Source organism: Benincasa hispida, chromosome 3 (genome assembly GCF_027475165.1).
Source record: "Benincasa hispida cultivar pf3 chromosome 3, pf3_genome.v1.1, whole genome shotgun sequence".
Taxonomy (NCBI): Eukaryota; Viridiplantae; Streptophyta; class Magnoliopsida; order Cucurbitales; family Cucurbitaceae; genus Benincasa; species Benincasa hispida.
The window spans coordinates 51,681,591-51,706,881 of NC_143480.1; the positions used below are offsets into that span (position 1 = coordinate 51,681,591).

At 29.6% G+C, this 25,291-nt stretch overlaps 1 protein-coding gene, 1 non-coding gene and 1 pseudogene across 2 annotated transcripts; all 3 read right to left on the reverse strand.

Moving 5' to 3' along the window:
- Positions 1-1,181: 1,181 nt before the first annotated feature.
- TRNAK-UUU (transfer RNA lysine (anticodon UUU)) lies at positions 1,182-1,253 on the reverse strand. The gene has a single exon. It is a non-coding gene; the product is annotated as a tRNA-Lys (tRNA).
- Positions 1,254-2,586: 1,333 nt separating this feature from the next.
- LOC120074054 (myb-like HTH transcriptional regulator family protein) lies at positions 2,587-5,494 on the reverse strand. Its single transcript, XM_039027040.2, has 5 exons — positions 4,823-5,494; positions 4,099-4,175; positions 3,706-3,742; positions 3,498-3,615; positions 2,587-3,354 (listed from the first exon to the last, which is right to left on the reverse strand). The coding sequence occupies exons 1-5, from the start codon at positions 5,088-5,090 to the stop codon at positions 2,943-2,945; spliced, it is 912 nt and encodes a 303-aa protein (XP_038882968.1). The 5' UTR covers positions 5,091-5,494; the 3' UTR covers positions 2,587-2,942.
- A 17,590-nt stretch (positions 5,495-23,084) lies between these two features.
- On the reverse strand, positions 23,085-24,314 carry LOC120073593 (beta-galactosidase 15 pseudogene; annotated as a pseudogene).
- Between the last annotated feature and the right edge of the window lie 977 nt (positions 24,315-25,291).

The following is a 25,291-nucleotide window of genomic DNA, read 5'->3' on the forward strand; positions in this document are numbered from 1 at the left end:
TATATATATACATATCAAAATGAACATTTTAAATCTATAGAAACCAAAATAAATAAAATTAATCAAAATTCCATAATTTCTTAGGGATTGCAAGATAAGAAGCCAAAACCAAAAATAATTCTTAGATCATGGGCTTGGGAGAAGAATATCTACTGTCAGACATAGCGAATTTTAAGAAGAGAGCTAACAAGGGAAGCAAATTTGATCAGATAAACTTTTTATTTTGAAAAATAAGAATATGAACCAATATGGGTAAGGTTTAAATATGATATTGACGTTAGACAAAAATTTCGACATCTCAATTTTCTAGAAATGTGGATAAAGATATTGATATTATGTCGATTTCAATGAATACTTTTAGAAATATTACAAACACAAAGAATGTATTTAAAATAATTATAAAAATTTAAACTTCTAGTAACATTACCTAGTTAAAAATAAATAAATTAATTAAGCAAGGCCTTCAACACATCACATGAAGCCTAAAAGAATCATAGAATCGTATAATATATATTCAAATTGAACCATGGAAGTGAATAATTTAACTATAAATAAAATAGCTCTTCATGCATTCTAGAGGCAAACACATCAAATAGTTTAATCAATTCATCATTAGAAAATTTCAAATACATAAAATTATATAATTCATATATGTTAATTAATTATATTCTTGTCTCAAAAAAAACAGGTAGGTATGTGCATGCATTGAGATATATATCAGAAAATGTGAACATCCCTAGTGTACATTTATATAAATTAAAGTATGTTTTTTAATAATGAAATTTGTTTTATAATTGTATTAAAAAAAGGAAATTTGTTTTATAATCTAATTTTTAAAAACCAATCTTTAGAAATATAGTGAAAGTTTGTAGACTAAAAGAGAGTGATTTTCAAATTCTCATATTTGACTAACAGTAGTCTAAAATTGTTGGTTAGAAAATAGAAAACAAATTAAGAAATCGGTTTAGTTATGCTTACTTTTTCAAGAAATAAAATAAAATAAAATTGTTTACCATAGTTTGAAAAAATGTTTTTTCTATTGTACTTGGCAAAAATTTCAAGAGTAATGTCAAAAACTAATTTTAAAAAAGAGAAATTATTAATAATACCTATATGTTTTTAAATAGAAAATTTTTTACATGTAGAAAACATATAATTGTACCAATTATCAATATATGGCCCGCCGTCTGTGGGGATCGAACCCACGACCACGTGGTTAAAAGCCACGCGCTCTACCACTGAGCTAAGACGGCTGGATTTGATTTGAAATTATATTTAATTATATTAACAATCTATTTAATATAACATTGACGAGTAGGGGGAAAAATCCCTCCAAGATCCTCCGTAGAGAGCTTCTGCTGGTATTCTACACACATCTTTGCCATGTAAAACAAGATCATCTAATGGAATTGAATTCCTTGATATTACATTGGAAAAAAGTGAAACTTTCTGAAGAGGAGAATATCTAGAATGAAGATTTAGACGAAGACACATCCCAGAAAATAAGTGAAAAATTAGATTTCTATCTTATTAGTAAGGTTCTCTCAGAAAGATCAATGGCAATCAACATAGTAAAGAACATCATGAAAAATGCTTGGAGAACAAAAATGGGATTTACGGTAGAAAATCTGAATAAAAATCACTTTCTTTTTAAATTCCAATCTTCAAAAGACATATTGGGTGGTTCAAATCAGGCCCTTGGATCTTTGATAAGCACTGATTAGTTCTGCAAATTTCCAAGACCAATCATTGCATCTATGATTACGAATTTCGATTTGTAACCTTCTGGGTGAGAATTTTGGAACTTTCATTGGGCTTCTAAAACTGCTTCGTGGTTGTAAAAATGGGAAACGTGATTGAAGAATTTATTGAAGTAGGAATCTGATTAAGAAAACCTGTACTGGGTGAAAACACGAGAATCCAGATTCTTATTGTATATCCAAACCTTTTCACTGTGGTACGAAAATAAAAACAACAAAAGCTCCGGTCATTCTGATAGACTTTTATCAACTTCCATCAATGATAGACTTCTGTCAATTATCTATAACTGATAGACATTGATAAAATTTTATTAACATCTATCAGTGATAGACTTGTATCAACATTGATAAAATTTTATTAACATCTATCAGTGATAGACTTGTATCAATTTCTATCACTGATAGATGTTGATAGACTTCTAGCATCCATCTATAATAGACATTGATAATATTGTCTATCACAACTATCTAAAAGTACAAAAACTCAAATCTAGCATCCAACTTCATGGGTAAACCAATTTTAACAGTAAAACTTAATGGATGTTCAAGAACCAAATAAATTTAACCTAATATTTTTTATATTTCAGAGAGCTTGTTAGACTCATTTTTAAATTTCAACACAAATCCCAAAAATTCAGAGATTAAATTGCCTATTTAACTAGAACTATGTGTTATACATAATATATTAGGAAAAGAAAGATTGCTTAAATTGGCAATGTAGTTAAGTACTGAACCAACAAAAACAAAAGGAAAAAAAAAAAAACTCCAAAGCCTTAAGTCTGGTTTGTCATTTTGAAAATGTGAAAGAATGAAAAGAGACAAGAAGGAAAAAAAACACAACATGAATATTTATATTTAGCATTATAATCATGTCTGAATTCTAATATACATTTGAAGAAAAATAATGTTACACCACACTTATATGCTACAAGTGGAAAATAAGTACCTCAGTATCTCACTTAGAATTTGACCTCTTGAGAATATTCATATAGTCAGATTCAGAGTACTTATTCTCTCCTTGAGTGTGATCATATCAGTACATAGTACTAGATCTGATCAAAACTCCTCAGTTAAATGTGCTTGATCAAGAGTAATACTAAATTGTGTAACCACTTGAGAAGTCGTCGTATTGCTTACTCTTTCTCTTTTTCCTCTTCCATTGCTAATAAAGGAGACATTGAATTAATAATATGAGCACAAAGATAGAGATAAATCAGTTGTACTTTCTAAAACTTCTTCATCTTCTTCATCTTGATCTCCTCCTATCCTCCTTCTCTTATCAATCTTGATCTCTTCTTCCCTTGGTGCAATCTTTAGGGATAAACTCAAATCAATTTCTCCATCTGTGGCCTTTTTCCTTTTTTGTGGAATAATACCACTGCATGGATCTTCTTTTTCCCTCTCTTCTTGCCTTTTGCTCGTCGTCGTCATATTCGGTTCACTGATCGAGCTGCGAAAGTTGTAGGCAGTGCTTTTACTACTCCCGAATATGCTCGATCTTGCTTGAGTCAATGTCGTCGTTGAGGCTGCCTTCTCCATATATGGTGATTGTATTGTTTTGTTTTCGATAGCATTCCATGATGACCCTCCAAATCTAACAAGAAAGTCGAGTTAGTTTGGAATGACTTTTCAAAGAAAAAATACATCATTTCGATCATTAAAAAACCTATTCATTCGAGTTTTGAAAAGTTCTTTAAAAATAATACTACTATTTCAAAAGTCGAACCGGTTTCTTACCCAAAAATATTGGAGGTGTAGCTTTGATTATGGCGTTGGAACATTGGGATTTGGCTGACATTAAATATGTTGCGATCTCCACTACTTTCAGCCATAAGAAGCCTTTGATCCCCCATTGCTGTCATAGTTTCCATTACAAGTTATTGAAAGAAATTAAATATTGGGAATTAATGTAGAGATTAAACTTAATAAAAAGTTTAATTTATACCTTGGCCTGGTTCATTAGTCTTCTTGCTTCTATACATCTGAAAGTAATGAAAAGAATAATATTAGAAATTGAGACTGAAATTTAACCTACAAATTTCTATTTAGCTTTTAGTTTTTGGTTTTGAAAATTAAGCTCATTTATTCCCTATTTCTTGCCATAGTATTTATCTTTCCTACACAAAAGACTTGAATTCTATGCCAAATTTTAAAAACAAGTTTTTAAAGTATTTTTTCATAGTTTCCAAAATTTGGTTTGGTTTTTGAAAACATTAGTAGAAAATATATAACCAATGAAAGAAACTTAGAAGTAGAAGAAGACTTAATTTTCAAAAAATAAAAACAAAATAGTTAATGACGATAAAGTTTTTTTGAAAAGAGAGAAAGCTCAGTAAACCTGAAGATGGCTCTTGACATGGGCTATGCTTAGTCCTTTGATGTTCATCAACTGAAGAACCAACTTTGGAGTAGCATCTATACATACAACAAAATCATCAAAAATTAGATTAAAAAAACAATACATAACATATGTATAGAAAATTAACAACAATCTAGAAGACATAATCAATTCCTGTAATTCACCCCAAGAAAGAGGTAAAAAGTGAGAGAATTTGATAAATATCTACATAACCCCTAATTAACAAAGCCTTAAATCACTTGAAGGTAGGAAAAAAAAAAAAAAAAAAAAAAAACTCTAACTGTCTGCTCTAATATTTGATTAAATTGTGATCCCACTTCAATCCGCTCAATCAAGAAGGCATTAATTACTATATCAAAAATTAATGACTTGATTTTTACCTTCCAAAAAATTGTTGAACTCAAAAGAAAAAAGAAATCACTGTTGAACCCAAAAGTGGATTAAATATAAAAAATATTAGGTTACATTTAAATCACTCGCTAACCTAAGCATATCTCAATACACAAGACATTAATTATTATCACAAACATGATAATTCAATCCTCCACCTTATAATTAGTGAACTATGTTAATAAATCAGGAGACGAGCAATAAAGAGAAGAAGAAGAAGCTAAAGCAAAGTTAACTCAACGATCGGAGGTTGGATTCCCGATCCGAGTAGTTAAAAGAGAAAAAAAGGAAGAAAAAGAAGTAAGGAAATTACTTTCTTGACCACCAAGTCTTTCAACAGCATGAACAAAACGGAGGTGAAGATCGGGAGTCCAACGGAGTCTTGGGAGTTTGGATCTAACATAAGGTCTGACAGTGGGCGGCTTCGTCTTGTGTTGTTCATCATTATTATTACTATTATTATTCTCTTCAATTGTGCTGTTGCTTGAGCTCCCTTCATTGTTTCCCAATTCACTGCTTTCTTCTGACTTGTTTTTATCATCATCACTACTTCTTGTGTTTGAACATTCTGCTGCTTCCATGATTATTTTACTTTCCACAGAGATCTGAAATGAATAACTTTCTTCCTTTGTATGCACAAAACCAGAGAGAGATTTAAAGTTTGGAATGATTAGAAGAGAGAGAGAGATATGGATCTATTACCCCACTTGCAAGGGGAGAGAAACCCTAGCTACCCAGACAAAGGGAAAGACAGATCTTCATGGAGAAGACACAAGACTCGTGTCTGTCTCTAGATATGTTGGGAAACTTCAAATGAACCTTCTTCCCTTTTACATCTCATGTGAGACTCCATGCTAAATTGTGGATACCAATTTTACATCGTTGGATGTCGGAGAGAGAAATTGAAATATCATAATTTTACTTACTATGCAAATATTAACAGATTTAGCACAATACAAACAAAATTTAAATCTCTTGGAGTCTTAGAATCTATCGTTAATAGATTTTACTATATTTATAATTTTTCAAAAATATTGTTGTATATTTAATTATTAACCTTAAAATTGCTATTCATTACAATTATCCAAAATCAATTGACATGAAACTATAAATTTTTGAAAAAGGATTTTAAGGTGATTAATAAAATTACTTTACAATAAAAAATTATTTAAAGAACTTTTTGAAAAATTTAAGATATAAAAGTATTTTTATTTATTTTTTTTTTTTTAAGAAAAATAATTAACCAGGACTCTAAATTAGGGCATAATAATTAAGCATGGACATGCATATATGTACACACATCATATTATGTATATATGGGCATGCTCTGTGGCTCATATGAATCCACCCATATTTTATACTTTTCAAGTTGAATTCTAATTTGAAAAATCATACATAATATTTTAAAATATAATTTATGTTTTGTGTGAGAATAATTCCAAAGCATCTCTGTTTTAATTAACTTATTGTATCATAATCAATAAAAACAACCCACTCAGTATATTTGTCCTTTTTGTATGTGTCCAATATGTAAATAATAATAATAATAATAATAATAATAATAATAATAATTCCCATACCCATTATAGTATAAAATTAACGAATATCCTAAAAAACTAGATTTAAAAATAATTATTTTTACTGTTTATAAATATTTATGCACTTGTTTACTATATAAATTCAAACAAACCACCTTTTCAACATCATCCCAAAACGAAAGGAAAAAAAAAAAAGAAAAAAGCAATCCCTAGTACTATATTTTCATGGTATATATTCTTTTAGAATTTTTTTTTTTTATCTCTTAACAGAAGTTTATTTCACTCATTATTTCAATTACTCTACTCATTAAATCAAGTACATAAAATCCACAAAAAAAATAAAAAATAAAAAACTCCATATTTTGTAGTTATGAATTGTGAAGCTTGGAAAAAATTTGAGTTCAATTAAAATTACAACCTTTTGATTAAAAAAAATTAGATATTTGAATCTCTATTTATACGGAAAGAAAAATAAATATTAATAAATAAAAGGGTCCTTAAGTTTATGCATTTTATTACCTGCATGGGGAAGTGTGAGAATTTTGGACAAAACTACCAATAATTTTATGAAGAATTTTGGCAAAGATGTCCTCCACATTAATTAGGTGTTTATTTCTATTGATTCTATGGATCAATAAAAAAAAAAGTTTGCAAGCGTATTTTCTTATAAAAATGGTTTAATGATATTGATTATATATTTCTTAAACTATAATATAACCCTAATTGCATATATTTAAATATTGAGAAGCATATATTTGTGGAGGAAATTAAAGGTCGAGGAAGAAAGGAATCTAAATTATGAAAAAAGAATCACGGATTTTCTCTCTCTATCGCTAGAGAGAGAAAACTTGATAAAAAAAGAGGAAAAAAAAACATATATCTGACTAAAATTACTAATTCCATCATTCTTGTTGATGGACATAATCACGAACCTTAACTTCTATTTTAATTTTTATATTTAATTAAATTTAAGAAAACTATTGATTTTGAAATGTAATCACGTGTTTATCTGTATAATATCAGAGCTTATGAAGTTCAAATATGTATTTAGTCTAAAATTGGAATCTAAACTAAACAATGATGAACCCAAAAAGTACCATCTTGAGGAGATATGTTGAGAATATAAAACAATATTTATAAGATGTACAAGTGTTACTCATGGATTTCCTTCTCAAACCAATTGGCAATGAGATGAATAATTTATGTATTTTTTTAAAAGACTGAGATTTCCCCATCTTTATGATGTAGAATTCTTAACATGATTGTTGAAATGTCTTGAATCTGTTATATGATGTTTCAAAAGACCAAATAGGAATTCTCACTGTGTCCTTATTTATTGTCAACACCTTTCTAATACATGATCCTCAACATGGCCTATTGAAATACCTTAAATTTGTTATCTAACACTCCAAATGACCAAATACAATGACCTTTGTTGTGCCCTTATTTATTGTTTACTCTTTTTTTTTTTTTTTTTTTTTTGTTTCATTGTCGATGTTGTTTCTGTCATAATAATACCTTTTTGCGTTCACCATTCTTGGATTAAATTTTTTTCACTCAAATATTCATTTATTTTTATTTTAAATTAGATAACGAGAGATTCTATCTCAAAACCAAATGACAATAAAGGAAATTAACCTATTAATTTTATAAAAATTGTGAGATCCTACTCACTTACCGTTTCAACGTGAGATCGATCCTCAACACTTCATCCATTGAATTATATATGCTCGGATTGGCATCATGTCATTTATATAAAAGTTTTAAATCATGTTTTCTTGAGCTATTTCTAAATTGTTAGAAATAACAGTTTTAAGTTTTCATCTTACAAAACTAACACCCTTTTTCATAACTCGTTCAAATAGCTTTTCTTGGTCATCTTAGATGAGATCGATCACAGAGATTTAGTAAAAAATTAAAAAAAGAATTAGTTTTTTTTAACTTATCGATTGTTTTGGCCCTTTTGGGCCTTTCTCGGTACATCTCGGAGAGATTACTCCAAAATTCTCATAATTCTTATAAAATATTATGTGATCTTCCTAAATATTATACCAAATCTTATATATTTTCAAATTTTCTCCAAATTTGATTATATTTACCAAATATTTTATCAAAATCTTACGTAATTTATTAAATCTTTAGCCAATTTTTTAATTTCTAAATTAATTTACTGATTATTCAAATGAATTTTTTAGATGAATCTCAGGTGATTGATTTTGATTTTTAAATTTTTGGAAAGATTAAATTTTTCAAAAAAAAGGTAAAATATGGAAAATATATAAAATCTCGGTGGGAATCTCAGGCAGATTAACATCGAGATCAGTGAATTCTCGGGTAGAATAATACCGAGATTTTATATATTTTTCATATATTAACTTTTTTTTCTTTTTGCAAAATTTAATCTTTCCCAAAATTTAAAAAACAAAATGCAATCATCTATCTAAAAAATCTAATTGGTAAACACATTTAAAAATTTAGAGATTCATGTAATCATGGAAACAAAAATTGGCTTAAAATTACATAAGAATTGAATATAATATTTGGTAAAGATAACCGAATTTGGATAAAATTTGAAGGACCAAAACAATCAATAAGTTAAAAAATAGTAAAATTTTCAACTAAATCTTGGTGGTCGATCTCGCCCGAGATCCATCGAGAAAAACTAGTTGAACGACTTTTCAAAAAACGTGGTAGCTTAGAAAGATGGAAAGTTGAGGTTGTCATTTCGGACTATTTATCATTTGTCTTTTCATCGAACAGAAGGAAAGCAAGATGGGCAAGGGTTGGATTAAGTGAAAGGTATATACTCTCGATGAATGATTTTGACAAAAGAATGGGAAAGAAAAGTTGGGTTTGGTATTTTCATTCCTTCCACGTGCATTGGGTTCATGGTTGGGAAGGTATAATAATTTGAGCCCTTCATTTTGCTTTCTTTCATGTGTAGCTTAGCTAGCTTGATAGACCCTTTTCTTTGGGGTTTAATTCACGGATGTCTTGAGCTTTTGAACCCTATTTTTTTGTTGCTAAGATTGTAGTTGAGTGTAATTAATTTACTTCTGCGCATGCATATGCAACTTGGATATTTTATTATATGCTTTTTGTTCTTCTTCTTTTAATCAATGTTTCAACTAGTTTTCTTATGTTATCATCTCATTTCAAATCCCTTTTTTTACTATTTTGTTCTTTGTTTCGCTTTTCACCTCTTTCTTTTTCCTTTTTAGTAATTTTATATATTTAAAGCATGTTTGTCTCCAAACACACAACAAGGTAAGCTTACTGTTTTTTTTTTTTTTTAATATAGATAACAAGACCAATTAGCTAGTGAGGTTCGTATCAAAATGTCTTGTTAGAGCAAAAGCTAATCCTTCTGATCTTGCGATAACAATACCATGAAATCAACAAACAAAAAAAGTGATAAAACATAAACAATAAAAATCAACACGGAAATTTATGTGATTTTTTAATAGTGGGTTAGTTATGTCTACGTAAAGAGGGAGAAAAACATTTTTATTAATATAGAGGAATATTAGATAAAACAGATTTGCAGGATAAGGTTAAAGAGTTCACATATAGTACACCTCTCTAAACTCTAAAACCAAAATCGAGAAATTAATAGCTTTATATGTACCAAAATAAAAAATTTGGAGTTGTTTTCAATGGATCAATCAGAGAAAATTCAGGATTAAAATGTGTTTCAACTAGAGTAATGCTGAATAATATTGAAGTTGTCAGTTAATGTTTATGGAAGCTTTGTTGCAATCTTTTTCTAATAATAATTAAACTAGCTAGTGAAGATTAAAGCACATAGGAAATATTTGATACATATAGGTTTGGAGGGATAGTCTTCATTGGGAATCAACAGAGTATATTTAATTTATTTCTCAATCACAAGCTCACGCTATATATTATAAGGGTATAGTGTATATATGGAAGAGGTCGAATCTCGTGTAAAAGCATGTGATCACTTTTGCCTCAATTTAATTTCAAGAATTAAAATACAGAAGGTAAATATATAGAAAATTAAACATGCTAAATTACAATATTGGGAGAAGAATGGTTATCTTTGTAAACCTTTCTTATATTCTTCTCCAAGTCTTGAAAATGGTATGAACTATTCTTTTACGAACATAACACCACCAACAGAACTTTTTTGCTATATTGATATATCTCTTGGCAAGAAAGGTTTGTGGGAACACTTTCTGAAAGTGAAAAAATAAAATAAGAGAACTTATTCTCTTTGAGATTGTGAGAATCAGATAGTTCTTGAGAAAGATGGAGAGTTAACTTGATTTTTATGTTTAAAAAAAAAAAAATCTCATTTATGCAGACCATCCGCAAATAAAGGAGGGAGAAAAGTTAAAACTCCCCTCATGCACTATCCCACTCCCCTGACTAAACATTTGAATCTTACTCAAATACACTTTTTTCTTATAATCTATAATTTTAATATTAATCTCATTTACATTAATTTTTAAATATGAATCTCATTTACATTAATTTTTTAATATGAATCTAATTCATATTGATTAACATTAAATGTTATTCAAACATATTATTCTCATATTAATTTTCAATCTCATTCAAAATTAACTTTATATTATAATGTATCTATATATATTAATTGTATTATATACCATTAACATAAATTTCCTTAATCAATTTGAACATTTAAAATTCTTTCAAAACTAATTTTCCTTCTTTTACCCATTGTGAGCTAATAGGAAGACCTAATGGACCTACAGTGATAAGTTCCAATGATATGAAATTAATTAGTTAAACTCTTTAATTAAACTAATCAATATTCATTAACTATGAGGCACTCCACTAAAGACCCATAGCTACACTCTTATGAACTATAGAATATTTTCTTGTCCATTGATACAACCATTACCAATAAGTCAATCATTTACAAGTTGTTCGTAATTACAACTAGGTCAAATTACCGTTTTACCCCTATAATTACCCTTTTCTCCTTAAGTACCAATGATCCTCTAATGAACAATCTGTTTATGGTCCAACCATAAACCAAGTCCCTCTCGAGCTAGTGAGAGAGTGAGACCCCATTGTTCAAGTCCCAGAGTCAGCACTTAAAAGAACAACTTATCTACTTATCCTCAAGGTGGGAAGGTGTGAATCTCATCTTGTATAGCTATGGTCTCAACTCCCCACTCAATCTTGTTCCCAAAATGATAGGTATATTGAGTTAGCAACTCAGACCATTCTCACCCATACAAATCAAAGGACGATCCCTCATAGGTAGGAGTCCATAACTCACTTTGGATTGAGATTGAATTATATTTGGTCATTGTTTGAATTATTAATTTCTTCAGTCCCCGGTGCTACAAAGAGAGATGAAATATTTCGTGATCCAATCTTATATAAACTCTTTATATATGATACTTCCACTCGTATGTCTCTACATGAACGATTTGGATCAAATCATTTGTAACGTTTACAAAGTGAATCGTATCCATAGTGTTACCTGTTAGGTTTTATGTCGTAAAACTCGTGGTTTGTAAACAGTAGAACTTATTCTGAAAATTCAATAAGTTCTTATTGAATATATTTTTTTTTAGAAATCCAATAAACCAAAGTCTCTTAACTATTACATGAGTACTTGAACTTTATGTGGAGACATACAAGTGGATCAGGTTCGAGTAAATAGTCAAAATGATCTATAGTATATGAATAAGGTTGAGTGCCTTATTCTAGTAACACTATTGGATGCGGCCTACTCTGTAGTTGTTACAAAGAGTTGTAAAGTACTACATACGAAGTGATCCTAATTCCTGCATGTTGGGACATAGGGAGTGGGGGTATCCTATGCAAAAGAGTTTTGTGCAAGATCGGACCACGAAACCAGTCACTTTTACTTTATAACGTTGTTTATTGTTTAAGATTAACTATTTCAAAGCGATGACCTAGGTAACTTGACTTTAATCTTGAGCTAACTATAAACTTCTGTTTGTTTGGGATTATCCTTTGATCTGCAAACGGTGAGAGTAGACCAACTGTCTCTGCTCAATAAGCTTCCCATTTTGGGATAAGATCGGATGCATAGTTGGGGACATAGGGTGCAAGACAGAATTCACTCCTACCCGATTAGGGTTAATAGAGAGGTTGTTCCTTCAAGTGCTGATTTTGGGTCTTGAATAAGAGGCCTCATCCTCTCATTGGCCAGAGAGGGATTCGATTTGTTAATTGGATCACAAATCAATTGTTCATTCGGGGATTAGTGGGACTTAAGAAACAAGAGGTAATTTCGGGGATAAAACAAAGATTCAACCCAGTCGTTATTACGAACAACCTTTGAAGGGTTAACTTACTAATCATGATTATATCGAGTGGACATAATATATCTATAGTGAGGGGAGTTTAGCCATGGGCATTAGTGGAATCATTCATTAGTTAACAAATGGGGATTAGATCGGTATAATGAGTTTAGCCGATTAATCTCGGATCGTTGGAGCCCATGATCTGTAGGTCCGCGAGGTCCCCCTACTAGCTCGTAAATGGATTAGCTCTAGAATAGTATGATAAATTAATTTGAAGTGTTCAAAATAGAATTAAATAAAATTGGAGAAATAATATTTAAACATGATTTAAATATTTGAAGATGGAAATGTGTAAAATTAATTTAATATTTGATATTAAATTATTTAGAATTATTTAAATTATTTAAATATTATTTATTAATTTTATTAAGAAAATTAATTTATGAAATTAATTTTGTAAAATTAATAATATTTTAATTTTATCAAAAGAATTTTTTATGAAATCAATATTTGATAAAATTGAAAGAGAAAGGAAAAAACACAAAATGGAAAAAAAGCATTTTCCATGACTTCATCAAGTAGCTCACTAACAACTCACCTTCAAGTTTCATTAAACTCTAAGCATGAGCTGCATCTCATGCAGAAAATCTCTTTACATGAGTGTCTACAATATATTGAAGAGATTTGAGTGTTTTGAAGCAAGGCAATCGATCAAATTTTTCTGAAAAATTCGGAAGAAGAAGGGTGTTCTTCATTTGGGTTGCAGCTGTGAGCTTGTCTCTTGATTCCCTTATTTCAGACTTATTTTGAGTCCCACTACTCAATCTAGAGCACCAAGAGGGATAGTAGGAAAGATCTTGGGATGGTCTACAACAAGATTCAAAGGAGATTTGTAGTTGGATTCAAGCTTAGAGGAAGTTCTTCAAAGGTATATCTTGAAACCCATTTATTTCTGCTAAAGCATGCTTTCATTTCTGCCAAAATTAATGAATTAGAGTGCCCATGGATCCTGGTCAGTTCCGCTGTGCATTGGTACGTTCCAACATTATCAGGATAAGGTACCCAACCTTATTCATATATTATAAACCTTTTAGGTTATTACTTGAACATAATCCGCGTGTAGGCCAATCACATATTGTTCAAGTTACATTAAATAATCTTGAATCTTAGTTTATTGATTTTGAGTTATGCAAATCTAAGTGTCAAAATAAATAAAATTTTATTTAATTAACAAACAACTTGTTTACAAAATATAAACCACGAGTTTAAGGCATAAACTCCATCATATATATCTTGAACAAGATATACTAAATTAAAGGATAGAGAGATCAGTAGATGCACCCGAATATCTCAACTAAGTTGAGACAAATTTCATAACACCATCATCACACCTCAAACACAAAAGTGAAATTTCATTAATAAGAAAAGATATAAAGAGGAACAAGAGAAGAGCTAGAGGATATCTTAACTAGGGTATAGCACATTCTTAACCATTCCAGCTCAATTTATGATCGTGACACAAATACTAACTCATGAATCTATCTTAAAAATCTTTGTATATATACCTATAACTCTATTAAATATATATATACATATAGTATATATATGTAAGTGTGTGCATATATATGTGTGTTTATATATATGTATGTGTGTGTATATATATTTGATAAAATATTATATTTACTAGAGTACCAACAATTGTTAATGTTCATGAACGTTTTTCAAACAACCATGTGGGTTCCCAAGATCAAACTACTACACACCTTGATTATAATTTTTACTTTCAAACCAACTTAATGGAATTCTCAACGATCAAAGACAGAGTAACATAATGCAAATTTTTTGTTAAAGAAAACAAAAAACAGAGACCAAAAAGACAAAGCTTTGCAAATTTACCAACTTCAAAACTGTTTGAATAATTTTCTTAACATATAGAAAGCAATAGGTTACTTGATAGATTAATTTATAAGTAAAATAATATATAATTAAGAGGAAAATTTGTCATGTTTTAATTGATCCATAAATTTTAAATTGTTACACTTTTAATCTCTAAATTTTGAATTTGATTTCAATTTAATTCTTATATTTCAAAATATTACAATTTTACCGTTGAGATTTGAGTTTTGTTTCAATTGTGATCCCTAACTTTCAAGATTTTAACTTATGATTACATAATTTTTTTTATTAAATATTTACTTTCATTCTTTAACATTCATGTCTATTATTTAATTTAAGATAATTATGATGTGAAATTTTATTTGGATGAACAAATAATGAAACTTAATTAATTATAATTCTTTTAAACTAATCAATAAACACTAACACTAAAAATCTAAAGTGAGTATTTAGTGAAAAAATGTTATTGTATAAATAATACAGACTAAATTGAAACAAAACTCAAATTCCAAAAATAAAATCGTAACATTTTGAAACATATCAACAAAATAGAAATTAATTAAACATAAATAGGGAAAAAAAGTTTTGTTCCCTTAATTGATATACAACAATTACCACCTTAATTTAACTACTAAGTATTTAGTCCATCCATGTGTCTGATTTTCTCAAAAGCCCTCACTTAGAGATTCCCCAAATATCCTTAAATATTGTTAATTTGAATTCTCACATCACTAAAAAAAGACAAGAAGAGAAGTTCCATGATGAGTTCCCACATGTTCAAGATCAAAATCCCATGGGAAAAATCGACAAAAATAAAGAAAAAAAAAAAAGAGACAAAGTTTAGTCAGAAAGATTCACTCACTCCCGATGCCTTATCCTGTTAGGTCAACGCTAAACAGTGTCTTTGTCTGCTTTTTTAATTTAAACAAATACTAATTTCTCCCTTTTTTATTTAACAATTATTATTATATAATTTAAATTTTGCATGAGAATGCCAAGAGCCTATTTATGCGGATCTAACCCATAATTTGAGAATGAGTATGTCTGTCCTTTTTCGTAATTAATTATATATTATTCCTCTTATTATTATTACTATATATATATATATATGCACCATGCATGTTACATCCATCATACATATCCAACATACCATTCCAAGTTTCTCTCTCTATTTATATATAATATATTATTGGTAGGTGGGTGGTATTTCTATCAATAATATTTTATTGCCAACTATACGATGCCGTATCAATTTTAAAATTCATTTTATATTTATATATATGTGTTGACAGATAAATAAACAAATCATTACCATATTCCTAAACTCCTACTTGTATATGTGTGTGTCTATATTAAAAAAAAAAAGGCTTATTAATGTTTTTTTAATGTTAAAAATTCTTGATACATATAACAGCATGGTTTTTAATATTTTACTTGGGAAAACTTTTCTATAGCTCTATACTATATATATTTATTTATTTATTTTAACAATTAAGAGTATTGAGAATACGATCAAAATCTCACCTTGATTAGATAAAAAGAAGATTATTATAGATATCTAAGTGAAATATATATATATATATATATATATATATAATAAGACCTCTTGGGGGTGGTTCCAAAAAATAAAGTTAGAGGAGAATTTATGTCTAAAGTAAACAATATCATATCATGATAGAGATATTTAGAGGGTCGTTGTCCCTACCAGAGGAAGGAAAAATCGGAACTATGACTTTGAAGTTGATAATGAATGTTTTATGTCAGTTGTGTAGTACTCATTTTGACTATAGATTCTCTATTTTTACACAGATATTTGAATTCTTTTTTCTTCTTCTAATTTAGAGAGAGAAATGATAAATATTGTAGTTGCTCACCTTAGTTTCTTGAAAGTGACCATACTATATATATTATAAATTTATTTCCTACTCTTCTTTATTTATTTTTATTATTATTATATTTCAATATATTTTTCTTTATATATACTTTATATATTATGAGCTTGATTAAGAAAGTATTTTTTCCACTTTAATTTCACGTATTTTCTTAACTTGGAGGGGGAAACACTGACAATTACGCAATTAAAAATTATGATTAATTAATTAAAGCAAATTGTCATATAAAGAAGAAATGGTTTATCAGCTAACAAGATAGTTTCAAATTTTTAATTAACATGTTTATCTACATTGATATTTTTGACCGATATTGTGGGGGCAAGGGAAGAGTTTAATGACCAAAATTTGATATAAATAATTATTTTGACCAATGTTGGGGCCTAATTTTGCAAAATTTCTCTATAAAAATTATTAATTTATATTGGAGTCCATTGTTTTAATACGTATGCATGGATTGGAGGCATAGAAAACGACATCACAAAAATATATTTTCTTAATTCTCAGTCAAAGGTATTGGTTGTCTTATTCTCACACATTCCATTGTGTTTTTTTTTTTTTTTTTTCCTTTTTTCAAATTCATATTTAGGTTTTAGGCTTTGAGTTAAATTTTAATTAACTTGACTCTGTTTATATGCCATTTATGCTATAGGAGATTAAAAGAAGAAGAGCCACAAATCTAAATGGTAACTTTTAAGAATTTAAATACTCATAACAATCATTGATCTTAATCTTTACAATATATATGCTAAGAATTGATCTGGAATTGTCAAAGACTAGATACAATAGTTTGGAATTTGGACTAAATCTCCATAAATATTATGGTCTAAATTCTTATCACCATTTTATCTCTTTTGTGACATGTTTTATCTTGTAGAAGGAGAATTTCTTAAATCCTAATTGAATAATCCTAAGAAATTTCTTACAACTAATACCAGAGCTTTTGATTTTCTAATCATGAGATATCCACAAAGTAGGTTACATATATGAATAATGAATCATTAAGTTTGATAGATCGGGCTTTAAATACTCAATTTCTGATTGATGTAATTTAATTGTTGACATTTAAAAAAAAAAAAAAACCTATAAAATAATGAAGACGACATTCACCATCTTTTATCGGAGGTTATAAAAAACCTTCGAAAAAGATGTACATTTATCGAAGAATTGAAAAAATCTTCAAGAAATATGTAATTTTATCAAAAGTTAATAGAAACCTTTAAACAAAGAATATATTTATCGAAAGGGTTAAGAAAATCTTTGAAAAAGATATACGTTTATAAAAACAACATGACATATAAGTTTGTTTCTATAACAACAACATGACAAATAACAAAGATGCAAGAATTTGTTTTTTTAGTTGATCGACTGTAGTTTGATGTTATAGAATTTTGATAGTCTTTTGGTGTACTTTTATGACGTATAAGTTTACTTCCATCCATGTCATTGTCTATTTTTCCTATTCTATTCTTATACTTCGTAATTCAAGGAACTGCATGTAGATGAATTAGTAAAAACAACATTCCGAGATTTTTCAATAAATGTGCTAAAAGGTTTTGTAAAAGAATTTTCAAAAGATATTCAATTGTTAATAAATAAGTTTTTACGAAGGTTTTAAATTTTGTAAAAATAACATAATAAGCCTTTAAAAATAATGAAAACCTTTGAAAAAGACCACTTAGCAATAAATAATTATTGACAATTATCAAAGATACATGACCTTTGAAAAATAATAATTTTCGAAGGTTGATAAACCTTTGAAACTTAATAATTTTTTAAAGTTAAGTAAAAAAAATGTACCAAAGGTTTATTAAAGATTTTCTCGAAGAATGTGATCTTTGAAAATAGTCAACTTTCTTGTAGTGAACAATTTTAAATTTTCTTCAGAGATAAAATTTAATCATAATTGTACGGGCAAACGAATTTGGTAAAGTCGTCTAAGTGAATGGTCCCAAACCTAGATGACTTTTGCAGTTTCTTATACATATGGTTCATCTATGTCAAACTCATTTAATTGAAGAGATGATAGACATAACCATAATGTGTATTGCTAAGAAAGAATAAGAGATATGACTAAGAGTTTAGGTAGTCATTGTTGTGGTGTACTTGGGGAAAAAAAGTTTTGAATAGTGATTGTGAGTATTTTCATTACTGTATGCAGCATTTGTAATTTTATTGCAATCTTTACAATATTTTAATGTGGAACTTGTTCTTACAAAAGTTTGGATATAGTTCTAAGTTGGAAGTAAATCAACACAATTTTTTGCACTAATATTTACCTCTTTGAGGTTCATCCATTTTTCCTCCCTATTTAGCTCTATCTCACCCATTTTTTTTTAATAGATCAAAAAAGGGTATTTGGAAAACATCATATTGTGTTTTATCAATTTTTTCCTCACAGGTATGTGGAACATTGAATTAAGTGTATTCATTGCCATAATTGTACGTCAAGATTCTTCACAAACCAATAGTTAAAACCATAATAAATATTTTCAAGATGCTGAATTTTTTTTACTAAAAGTATAAATATCGAAAGTGTTTATACAAAATATTACTATATACTAATAATAAGAACATAGAAATGTTTAAATGTGTGTGGGATTTTATTTATTACCATAATTGTACGTCAAGATTCTTTTCTTTCTTTTTTTTTTCCCCTAATCTAATAAGGCATTGACCTGTTCAAAACGTTTAAATTAAATTTTATATTTAATAGGGCTCTAAAATTTTAAATTTTATATATAGTAGTAAGTCACTAAAAACATTTAAAATGTTGATTGTATTACTAATGTATTAGATATAAACTTGAAAAATCGAAAATTTTATGTATAGTAAATCACTGTTCAAACTAATGGAGGAGACCGTAGGACAATGTTGATATATTTTCTTTACCCACTTACTATGAACTACTTCCCCCATTTACCTTGTTATTGACCCATGCAAACACTTTCCAAATGGAGTAGTCACGGTAAAAGCGACACGAAGCCGAGTATGGATCTCACAGTGTGAACTCTTGAGGACGTGAGAACTAATAACTATATATCAAATATATTGTAAATCTCCCACTAAAGTGCTCTAAATATTTGGGTATTTATTTACTTAGGTTTAAAAAACGGCTAACGTTTGAACAACCTAAGTCTATATCATTTTTATCCAAGTATAACATTTATATTTGGATATAACCCTACGATGTCTAAGCGTTTAAACCAGTTTTAAACCTCACACGACTCACGTAAGCTCATAAAATCAATTAACAATGCTCAATCTTTCGGTCATAATCCCCAGGTAGGCGATGTTATGTAAACCGTCAACTTAAGTACCCCCAGCCTAAGATAGGTTTATGAACCGATTTGAGTTTGTAACCAAATTTTATAAGGTAACAATCTATTTTAACAGTTAAAACTAGTTGCTAACCTAAGTGAGCATGTTGTGTATCTTTGTTATGGATTTTAAAGTCTAACTACATTTTATAACTTACAAAACTTAAACATGCTAAAACATCCACAACATTCATCAAAGGAATTTAATATAACATTTTATATTAAAAGAAACCATATACATGCATACTATATATTATAACAATTTATAACATACTTTCAATGCATGTAACATGCTTCCTACGGTGGGGTTTTAAATCTACATGGCATACTATATACATCTACAAGATTTATTTAATTATAACATACATCCATGCATAAACAATTAAACACATACTGATACAGTTTTTTAGTTTTGGTATTTTTAAGTAAACAAAAAGCCTATGTATTATAAAAAATAGTTGATAGCTCCAAACCTCTTCTTGACGCTTCGAACAGCTTCAAACCGGACCCAAAAATACTTGAACCGGATGTGAACCACCTGAACCGAGCCAATCAAAATAATTTTGAAAATGAACCGGGTCAAGTTTGAAGAACCGGTCAAATCAGTTAATCTTCTTAAACTAGTTCAAGAATCTCGCTTGGATTGAAATCTGGCTCAAACTTGATCTCTCGTTACTGATTGAAATCTCGTTCAAAACTTGATCTTTCGCTGGCTTATTGAAATCTCACTCAAACCATTAGAATCTCGCTCCTAGCTCGAAATCTCGTTCGAACTTGAAATCTCGCTAGGACTTCCATCAGAATCTCGCTCGAACTTGAAATCTCACTCAAACTTGATTCAAAATCTCGTTTGAACTTGAAAGCTCGCTTGAAATTCCAACAAAATCTGGCTCGAGCTAGAAAACTCACTCAAACTTGATTCAAAATCTCGCTCGAACTCAAAATCTCGGTCGAACTTAGTCCAATCTCGCTGGAAATTCAAATAGTAGCTGAAGAACTGGAAATCTGCAGCTTGACATTCTTCACTTCTTTCTTCATTTAAATCCTAATTTCAACTTCTAATGACTCCATATGAATTACAGACTCTTAAACACACATTAAGGCCCATCAAACAAGGGCCAATTACAAGAGAAACAACATAATTGAAAGGATTAAAATGCCAAAACATTGGGAAAACGATATCAGCATACTATTTCATGCAGTTCATGAAAAAACGGCCACTAAACTCAAATTAACAATAGTTAAACGCTTAAATCATGCTCTGATACCAATTGAAGGAATGATATATCATGCAACGGAAGACTATAAAATCAATAAATACTTAAACTACATTTAATTTGAGTTTTAAGTATGTTGTTCATATGATATTTATAAGAGGGTTTGAAACACATATTACCTTTGCAGATTTCCTCCACGAATTCAGCTAAAATCCACCAAGATAGTACTTGAAACACCGAGAGGACTACCACCGAGATCTTCTCTACTATGCTCAAGCTGGAACGTGTAATGGAAATACTAAATTAAGTTGAATTGACGAAGAATCAGTGAGGGGTATGTAAGGTTTTCAGGTTATCACTTCAACAAGTATAACTCAGATTGCTTTTTTTTTTTTTTTTTTATCATCATGCATGGAGCTTCTATATATAGGTAGAATTCATGCAATTATACAAGGTTGCATGAAAGGCAGCTCCAGCTTGAAGATCATTACACAAAGAAATGGAATTTGGTGATAATCCATCAAATATGGTTAGTGGATTTTTCCCAAAAATTGGAAAATTCTACTAACTAAAAATTATTTCAAAAATCATTTTCATTTTCATTTTTTTAATTTAGTTTTATAAAATTAATTGAAAAATAATTAATTAAATAAAACTAATTTTAATTTATTTTTAATTAAACTTTTTAATTAAGATCATATTAATTTAATATCTAAATATTAAATTAATAAAATATTAATATCATCAATAAATCAATTTTATATTTAAATCATAATTTAAATATTAATTGATTTTTCAATTTCGTTTAATTTCAATTAAACTAAACGTTTATAATTGTATCATATATAATCAATCGAAAACCCTAAAATTGAATTTGAACATTTCAAATTCATAACCCTGATTTCATACATCAATACTCAATTTGTTATTCCAATTTAATGAGCTAGTAGAGGGATTTAATGGACCTACAGATCATGAGCTTCAACGATATGTAATTAATTCGTTAAAACTCTTTAATCGAATTAATTACAATTCGTTAACTATCAAGACATACCACTATATCTCTATAGTTGTACTCTCCTCACTATAGATATATTTCTGTCCATATAAACCACAATCAGTAAGTCGATCATTCACAGGTTGTTCGTAATTACAGTTGGATCAAAATTATCGTTTTACCCCTGTAAATACATCTTGTTCCTTAAATTCCTACTCTAATGAACAATTTTGATTCATAATACTATTTATGAATCATGTCCTTCTCTATCATGAGAAGGCGGGGCCCTGATTATTCAAGACATGGAATCAGCACTTAAGAGAACAACCTATCTGCTAACCCTAAAATGGGTAGGAGTGAATTTCATCTTGTTGAGCTATGTCCCCAACTATCCATCCGATCTTATCCCCAAAATGGAAGACTTATTGAGCAGTGTTGTTGGACTACTCTCACCCATGCAGATTAAAGGATAATCCCAAATAAACAGAAGTTCATAACTAGCTCAGGATTAAGATCGAGTTATCCTAGGTTACTTAAGTATGAAATAGTCACTTTTAATAGTAAACGGTTCTTATAAAGAAAAGTGACTATTTCATGGTCCAGTCTATATGCAAACTCATTGCATAGGATGCCCCCACTCACATGTCTCTACATGAATGATCTGTGAATCACATTATTTGTATTACCTATACAAAATGGGCTGCATCCAATAGTGTTATCAGGATGAGATACCCAATTTCATACATATACTTATAGACCATTTAGGCTATATACTATTAACTTGATCCTGCTTATGTCACCACATAAAATTAAAGTATTCATACTATAACGATAGATATGTTTATTGGATTTTCATAATAGAATGCAAAATCAACAACTTTATTGAATAAGACACGCAATAATATTTTATTGATAAATAGAATATTTAACACAAAATTTACAAACTGCGAGTTCTAGGACATTCCCAACAAGGTTGTACTACAATTATCATTACCAGCAATAAAAGGGTCATATGCACCTCTGTAGTCATATACACCCAAGTTTGACCTTTTCCCATTCCTTGCATGTCCAATGCTACAGGATCAAGTCTTGAAGGTGTCTTAAAGCCTGTTTTGTACCATGTCATTCTCCTCTCAATAGATTTTTGGTTTAATGTGCTCCAATTTGTTCGTTGTGAGAACATTGAGTTGTAAAGCTTAATTTCTCCATTTAATCCAACCTTATAAGACCCTAAATTTTATGAAAAATTAGTTGTGTCATTTATATCTCCAATTAGGTAAATAGAACCTCCATCAATTCCAATTGGCACTGTATCATAAAATGCATCATAACTTTTAGCCCTATTATGGTACTCAAAAGGGTTATTGTGTTGGTTCCTACTTTTAATAATACAGTTTCTCAAATACAAAGCTCTGGCCATTACTTCCCCATTGCAACCCAATTTTACCTTCTATTCACAAAGGCATGAAGCACATGTCCCTTTGTATTCACTTGAAGAGTTACATTTTGAAGTGATGATGTTGCATTAGTGTCAACATTCGTCACGTACCCCAAGTAGTCATTCAAATCAACAGTGGTTCCTTTATGTTCCAAAAGAAGGTTTTCCTTAAATGTACCTTTCCCTTGTAAAGTGTGTCTCATGGGCTTTGGAACCCATATCCACGAGAGTTGTGCATTTTTATTTTCATTTTGTGCCTTCATAAACATAGATATTTGAGAATTGATCTTTGCAGTGTTGAAAACCTCTTTAATGCAACTATTAAGAATGCTCATAGACTAAGCTGGTACAAAATATTTTCCATATGCTTGCTAATATATGGTAGCATCATTGCTACCATCTGTGTTGCTCAAAAAGTAAAACCTTTCCCCTGTTGTTGGGTTACAAAATTTCGTTAAAGTTACAAAGCTACCAAATTTTTTGTTTGTGCGGGTGCCGTTAGTGAAACTCTTCTCTCCCATTTTAATGGATGCATGGAGTTGTTTAAGATGTCCCCATTTAGGTTTATTCAAGTTTCCATATTCATCAATTGGGGTGTTATAGTCATAAGACGTAGTGATGAATGGACCTCCTGATGTTCTTCCAAATTTGGTTCTTCCATGATACATGTAATAATTGTTAAACACCCCACCAGATTGGAAAAATCTTGCCACAGAAAAAGCTATGTCTTCTGCACTTCTATAAGGGTCTTTGTCGCCCCATTTCTTGAACCATCCTACCCAATTTTCAATAAACATTTTTTGGCTCTTAGGAGTGTTAGGACTAAAGTTATCACAATGGAATCCATTACATGTATTAATGATAGGTTGTGGGGCATCACTTTGTTGGCACATGATCCATGGAACACCAATATTAAGAGATTCGGCCATTTGAGCGCACCAATTGATATATGTTTTTCTTGCATTTCCATGTGGTTTCATCACACTTCCATACTCTTTCTCAATTTGAGTTAAAATTATTGGCCCTCCTTGTGATGCAAATAGGTTGGCTTGTTTACACATATTCACTATCTTTGTAGTGAAAATTTGCATTTCATTTTTGTAAACTTGATTGTCAATTCGAAATTGGATTCCTGGCATATTGTGCAACCACAGTGGAAAGCCTCCATAGTTCCACTTGGCACACACATAAGGGCCAATCCTCATCACGACATATAGCCCAACATCTTGACTCATCAACGCATCAACTTTGTTTAGCTAATATAATATGCTTAATAAATTCAATCAGAGTGAAAGTTTAGTTTGAGTTTTGCTCATTAGTTTGAGCCTCGTGATATTTCATCAATGAATGATTATAATGGTTGATTTCGGGGACTAGTTATCATCCGAGAAGCTTCTCTAGCATAGTAGTGCTTCTTTACTTCAGCCCTAGTATGACACACAGAAATCTAAGTGAATTTTAGTGGTCTTTTTCCTCATTCCAACAAGGTTTTTTGGCTTTGATAAGCTCCAAATTTACCTCATATCATTTATGTTACTCGTTCCATAATAGCTTCATATGTGCAAGATTAAACTTATTCAAACACTAGACAATAAGTTGGGGGTTGTTTCCTGGCAGTCAATAGTGAATAGTCGCTTTTGATCCTTTTAACTCTTGAAAACTTTAAAGCTAAGAAGCACGAACACTTTAATTTGACTAGTGTGTATGTGTCTGACACGAGTCGAACACTTGGACACGTATAAAAAAAACTTATTAGTGTAATAGATATGTTAAACACTATGTTATTAATGGGCTCAACTACAGAATGGAAACCCAAGGCCCAAAACTAAACACTTCTGTTTTCTTTGTGTTCAACCCAAAAGAGAAGAATGCAAAAACCAGGTTAGTTGCCACGAGTGGACCTTGAAGTGCCATGTTCCAGAGTAAAAAAAATGGTAAAGAAATTTAGCTCATCCTGTCATTTCTATCTTCTCTCGATTGAAAGATGAACAATTAGGTGTAAAAACCATGACTCAAATACCACTTCAGCTATTTTAGTTTACATAACTAACTTTATCTTGTAATGGTCAAATGGTATGTGTTATAAATACTACTGATGACAACATAAGAGATAATATATCACACTTCCTATTTTTCTGTAAACAAAACTATTGTAAGCAATCTTCAAGTGAGGAAGAAAGTGAATCTTCCCATGGACGTAGGCTTATTGGCA

What these genes read in the sequence shown, in the direction of transcription:
- LOC120074054 (XM_039027040.2), bottom strand. Translation starts at nt 5,090, where the DNA reads ATGGAAGCAGCAGAATGTTCAAACACAAGAAGTAGTGATGATGATAAA. An exon ending in GACTAATGAACCAGGCCAAG is followed by an intron (nt 3,616 to 3,705) that starts GTATAAATTAAA and finishes AAACTATGACAG; the next exon opens with CAATGGGGGATCAAAGGCTT. An exon ending in TACACCTCCAATATTTTTGG is followed by an intron (nt 3,355 to 3,497) that starts GTAAGAAACCGG and finishes CTTTCTTGTTAG; the next exon opens with ATTTGGAGGGTCATCATGGA.